The following is a 5,025-nucleotide window of genomic DNA, read 5'->3' as shown; positions in this document are numbered from 1 at the left end:
ACCGGCTGTGTACCTCGGACACGGCCGATGACAGATCTGAGTATCGGCCCCCGTTGACCAATCACAGCAGGTCACATGACAGTTGTATACAATGGATGGCTTCATGCATGCCATCCATTGTATACTAGTGCCTAGCTGTGAATGGTCACAGCTAATCACATGCACATGTCATGTGATTAGCTGTGACCAAATCACAGCTAAGCACAAAAAAAAAAACCCTGAATGAATTGATTTAATTTAGGTAAATGCTTGCTAATAGCAAAGTCATTCTTTGCTATAAGCAAATTGTGTAAAAAAAAAAAAATACTGATCACTTCTCCAAAGTAGTAAAATGTTACTATGGTAACATTGTACTACTTTGGTCCTAGTAAAATAAGAAAAAAAAATCTTAAATAAAATAAAAAAAAATGTAATAAAAAATTTTAAATAATAAAAGAAAAAAAAATATATATATATATATATATTTTTTTTTTCATACTGTCACCAGTCAGTGTCCCTGTTCATCGCCATGCCAGTTATATGGTAACGCTGTACTGCACTGGTGACAGTATGTAAAAAAAAAAATAATGAAAATAATCTTTTTAATTTTTGTTAATTTTCCGAAAAATTATGACAAAAAAATACAACTTCAAAATACTCGCCATTCCTCTTATGAAGTACGTCGGACTGTCTACTCTGCAAAAAGGGGTCATTTGGGGGATATCTGTACTATTCTGACATTCTTGGACCTCAAGAAATTAGATTGGCTGTCAGTACTTCAGGATTGATCAATATTCAGATCTATACCATAGTTTGTGAACTCTATAACTTTCCTACAAACTAAATAATACATCCTAATTTGGGTTATTTAAATTAGATTAAATACCACCAAAAGAAAGATCTAGTTGTGTGAAGAAAATGATAAAATTTTAGTTTGGGTACAATGTTGTATGACCGCGCAATTGTCATTCAAAGTGTGAGAGCGCTGAAACGTGAAAAATGGCCTGGGCAGGAAGGTGTAAAATTGCCCGGTATTGAAATGGTTAAAGTTATATTAAAGGCTTAACAAAAATGTTCTACTTACCTACTCTGTGCAAAGGTTTTGCAAAAATCAGCCCTGATCCTCTTCTTGGGTCCCCCCCTGGCACTCTGGGCTCCTCCCCCCTGTCAAGTGCCCCCATAGCAAGCCCCTATGGGGGCACTCGTGCATGCTCACTCCTGAGCCCCGCTCTGTGTGCCCTTGCTGCCTCCTCAATGGCTCCCATTGCTGTCTCTGAGGAGGCAGAGAGTTGGGCCAGCAGTTACTTTTGGGCACATTGCTGGATCGGGATTGGGCTCAGGTAAGTATTCGGGGGAGCTGCATACCAGGGGCGGACTGACCATTTGGAAACTCGGGCACTGCCCGAGGGCCCCGGGGTCAGTAGGGGGCCCCATGAGATGCCCCTTGTACCTTTTTCATAGGCTTTTTTGAGTTTGGGCAAGGACACAGGGGCCCTGTGATCCCCTATTGCCCGGGGGCCCCATGAGTTGTGAGTCCGCCCCTGCTGCATACTGAAGGTTTTTTACCTTCACACATAGAATGCATGAAGGTAAAAAACCTAAAACTTTCAGGCTTTACAACCACTTTGACAATTTTACAATGGATGAGCTGCATCTCTTTTTTTTTCAGTACTTCATAATTCGATTATTTTTTCCTGCTTTTCTTTTTAGTGATGGCGGCTGCTGAACTGAAGCTTGAGGTGACGTGCTCCATCTGTACGGACATTTTTACGGATCCCATCACCCTGATATGCGGACACAGCTTCTGCCAGTTTTGCATTACAAAAACATTTGACAACCAACATGACAGGGAATACTTCTGTCCAGAATGCATGAAGGAGTTCAGGAGACGTCCAGAATTGAAGAAGAATCCAAGATTATCCAACATTGCCAACCATTTCCGTTCTATGGAACCAAAGGGAGACAAACCTAAGAATGTCTGCAGGTATTGTATTGACCTTCCTGTACCAGCCGTTACATTGTGTCTACACTGTGAAGCCTTTCTTTGTGATCTGCATAAACAGGAACACAGCACATCACCAGAACATGTCCTCACCGATCCCACCACTTCCCTGGAGGACAGAAAGTGTCCCGTCCACAAGAAGATCCTGGAGTATTACTGCACTGATGATAGAACTTGTATGTGTGTTCAATGCATGACCTCAGACCACAGTGGGCACAAAGTGAGCACAATAAGTGAGTTCTTGCAGCAACAGACAAAAAATCTGGAACCAATTCTGGAGAAATTGTCCTCTAGGAAAGAGGAAACTGAAGCAATGCTCCAGAATCTGCAGGATCACAGGAGGAAGATAGATAATGAGGCAGGTGGTGTAGCTGAGAAAGTCAACGCCATAATGAAAGATATCAGGATAAAACAAGACGAACTAGAGAAAAGGGTACTGACTGAGATCTCCGGGAAAAAAAAACAGATTTCCCTTTCCGTCTCCAATGATATCCAACATCTAGAAATGGAAAAGGCTGAACTAAATAAGAAGATCACTCAAATTGAGGAGCTGAGTAGAAATACCGACCCAATGTCTGCCTTACAGACAGCAGAAATGTTGCATCGTGTTTCAGCAGATGAGTATAATTTGGACAAAGGGATGGGTAGCAAAATGATCCATAAAGTAGGTGATCTGGAGGAGGATGTGATCTTGGAGACTTTGCATTCAGGGCTATCAAAAATTGTAGTGGGTGCTGGAAAAGATGTCCTTGTGAAGGATGTTCAAAAAGCTTCACTCTCTGCAGCTGATGATAATGTATACATAGGAAGTAGAAGTGTTTCTAATGTGCCTCAGATAGAAGTGCCAGGCTTTAAACGTGAGCCAATTGCCCCTGTTTGGTCACAAACCCCATCAAAAACTAAAATTAAAGCAAAAACAGTTGAACCTCAAAATGATCCACTCATTGCAGCTGAACCTCTAAAAGCTACAACAGTTGCAGCTGAACCTCAAAACATTCCACTCATTGCAGCTGAACCTCAAAACATTCCACCCATTGCAGCTGAACCTCAAAATATTACAGTCCTTGCAGTTGAACCTCAAAACACTCCACTGGTTGCAGCTGAATCTCAAAATGTTCCACTTGTTGCAGCTGAACCTCTAAAAGCTACAACAGTTGCAGCAGGTGTAAACAAAGCTAGTAACTATTTGCTCATCTATGATGACATGGATAATGACATTCATGATGACATGGATAACGACATTCATGATGACATGGATAACGACATTCATGATGAAATGGATAATGACATTCATGATGACATGGATAACGACATTCATGATGACATGGATAACGACATTCATGATGACATGGATAACGACATTCATGATGAAATGGATAATGACATTCATGATGACATGGATAACGACATTCATGATGACATGGATAACGACATTCATGATGACAAGGATAACGACATTCATGATGACAAGGATAACGACATTCATGATGACAAGGATAACGACATTCATGATGACATGGATAATGACATTCAAGATGACATGGATAATGACATTGAAAATTACTATGATGATGACAATGACTGGTGATTACGCTTAATGCGTGGGCGCTTCTGGGCACTGCCCAGGGGATCCAGGGGCATGGGAGCCCTATGAAATTCTTGCATTACATCATACTTGCCAACTGTCCTGGATTTGCTGGGACAGTCACGCTTTTTACTAAACTGTCCTGGATCCCAGAACCTGTGCCCTCCTGATCCCAGTATGGTGCCCTCCTGACTCCCCCTGTACTGTGCCCTCCTGACTCCCCCTGTACTGTGCCCCCTGATCCCAGTATTATGCCCTCCTGATCCCAGTTTTGTGCCCTCCTGACTCCCCCTGTATTGTGCCCTCCTGATCCCAGTATTGTGCCCTCCTGACCCCCTGTGCTGTGCCTTCCTAACCCCAGTATTGTGCCCTCCTGATCTCAGTACTGTGCCCTCCTGACTCCCCCTGTACTGTGCCCCCTGATCCCAGTATTGTGCCCTCCTGATCTCAGTATTGTGCCCTCCTGACCCCCCCTGTACTGTGCCCTCCTGATCCCAGTATTGTGCCCTCCTGACTCCCCCTGTACTGTGCCCTCCTGATCTCAGTATTGTGCCCTCCTGACCCCCCCCTTACTGTGCCCTCCTGATCCCAGTTTTGTACCCTCCTGACCCCCCTGTACTGTCCCCTCCTGATCCCAGTTTTGTACCCTCCTGACCCCCCTGTACTGTTCCCTCCTGATCCCAGTATTGTGCCCTCCTGATCCCCCTGTACTGTGCCCTCCTGATCCCCCTGTACTGTGCCCTCCTGATCCCAGTATTGTGCCCTCCTGATCCCCCTGTACTGTGCCCTCCTGATCCCCCTGTACTATGCCCTCCTGATCCCAGTATTGTGCCCTCCTGATCCCCCTGTACTGTGCCCTCCTGATCCCCCTGTACTGTGCCCTCCTGATCCCAGTTTTGTACCCTCCTGACCCCCCTGTACTGTTGCCTCCTTATCCCAGTATTGTACCCTCCTGACCCCCCTGTACTGTTGCCTCCTTATCCCAGTATTATGCCCTCCTGATCCCCTGTACTGTGCCCTCCTGATCCCAGTATTGTGCCCTCCTGACCCCCCCCCCCCCCTGTACTATGCCCTCTTGATCCCAGTATTGTACCCTCCTGACCCCCCTGTACTGTGCCCACCTGACTCCCACTGTACTGTGGCTTTCTGCCTCAGCCACCCCCCCCCCCCCCCCCCCGAATACTGTGCCATTTGTGATTTGTGTTTATTAGTCATTGATTTACGGCATGTTTTCTTATTGTTTAAAATATATTTAATTGAAAGTTTGATTCCATCAACTATTCATACTTTAATTCTTGAGAGTAGGTGTGTAAATTGGGGCAGGCTGGTAAACGCCCCAGTGCATTGCTTTGCCCAGACGCTCATGATGCCATTAAGATGGCCCTAATGGTGTACATATTCTAGTTTTTTTAGTAATTAAAAACAGTGGGAAAAAAAACAAATACTCCACAATCCTTCC

General features: G+C 44.6%; 1 protein-coding gene across 1 annotated transcript; it reads left to right on the top strand.

The window, feature by feature from the left end:
• The first annotated feature begins 1,691 nt into the window (after positions 1 to 1,691).
• Positions 1,692 to 4,578, top strand: LOC149434370 (uncharacterized). The gene has a single exon (XM_089663766.1). It carries the CDS (start codon positions 1,692 to 1,694, stop codon positions 3,567 to 3,569), a length of 1,878 nt encoding a protein of 625 aa, XP_089519892.1. The 3' UTR covers positions 3,570 to 4,578.
• Positions 4,579 to 5,025: the final 447 nt, after the last annotated feature.

This window comes from Staurois parvus, unplaced genomic scaffold (assembly GCF_062004578.1).
Source record: "Staurois parvus isolate SC_StPar_1 unplaced genomic scaffold, SC_StPar_1.0 ptg001763l, whole genome shotgun sequence".
NCBI lineage: Eukaryota > Metazoa > Chordata > Amphibia > Anura > Ranidae > Staurois > Staurois parvus.
This window is presented reverse-complemented; position numbering and strand designations above follow the sequence as displayed.

What these genes read in the sequence shown, in the direction of transcription:
- LOC149434370 (XM_089663766.1), top strand. Translation starts at nt 1,692, where the DNA reads ATGGCGGCTGCTGAACTGAAGCTTGAGGTGACGTGCTCCATCTGTACG.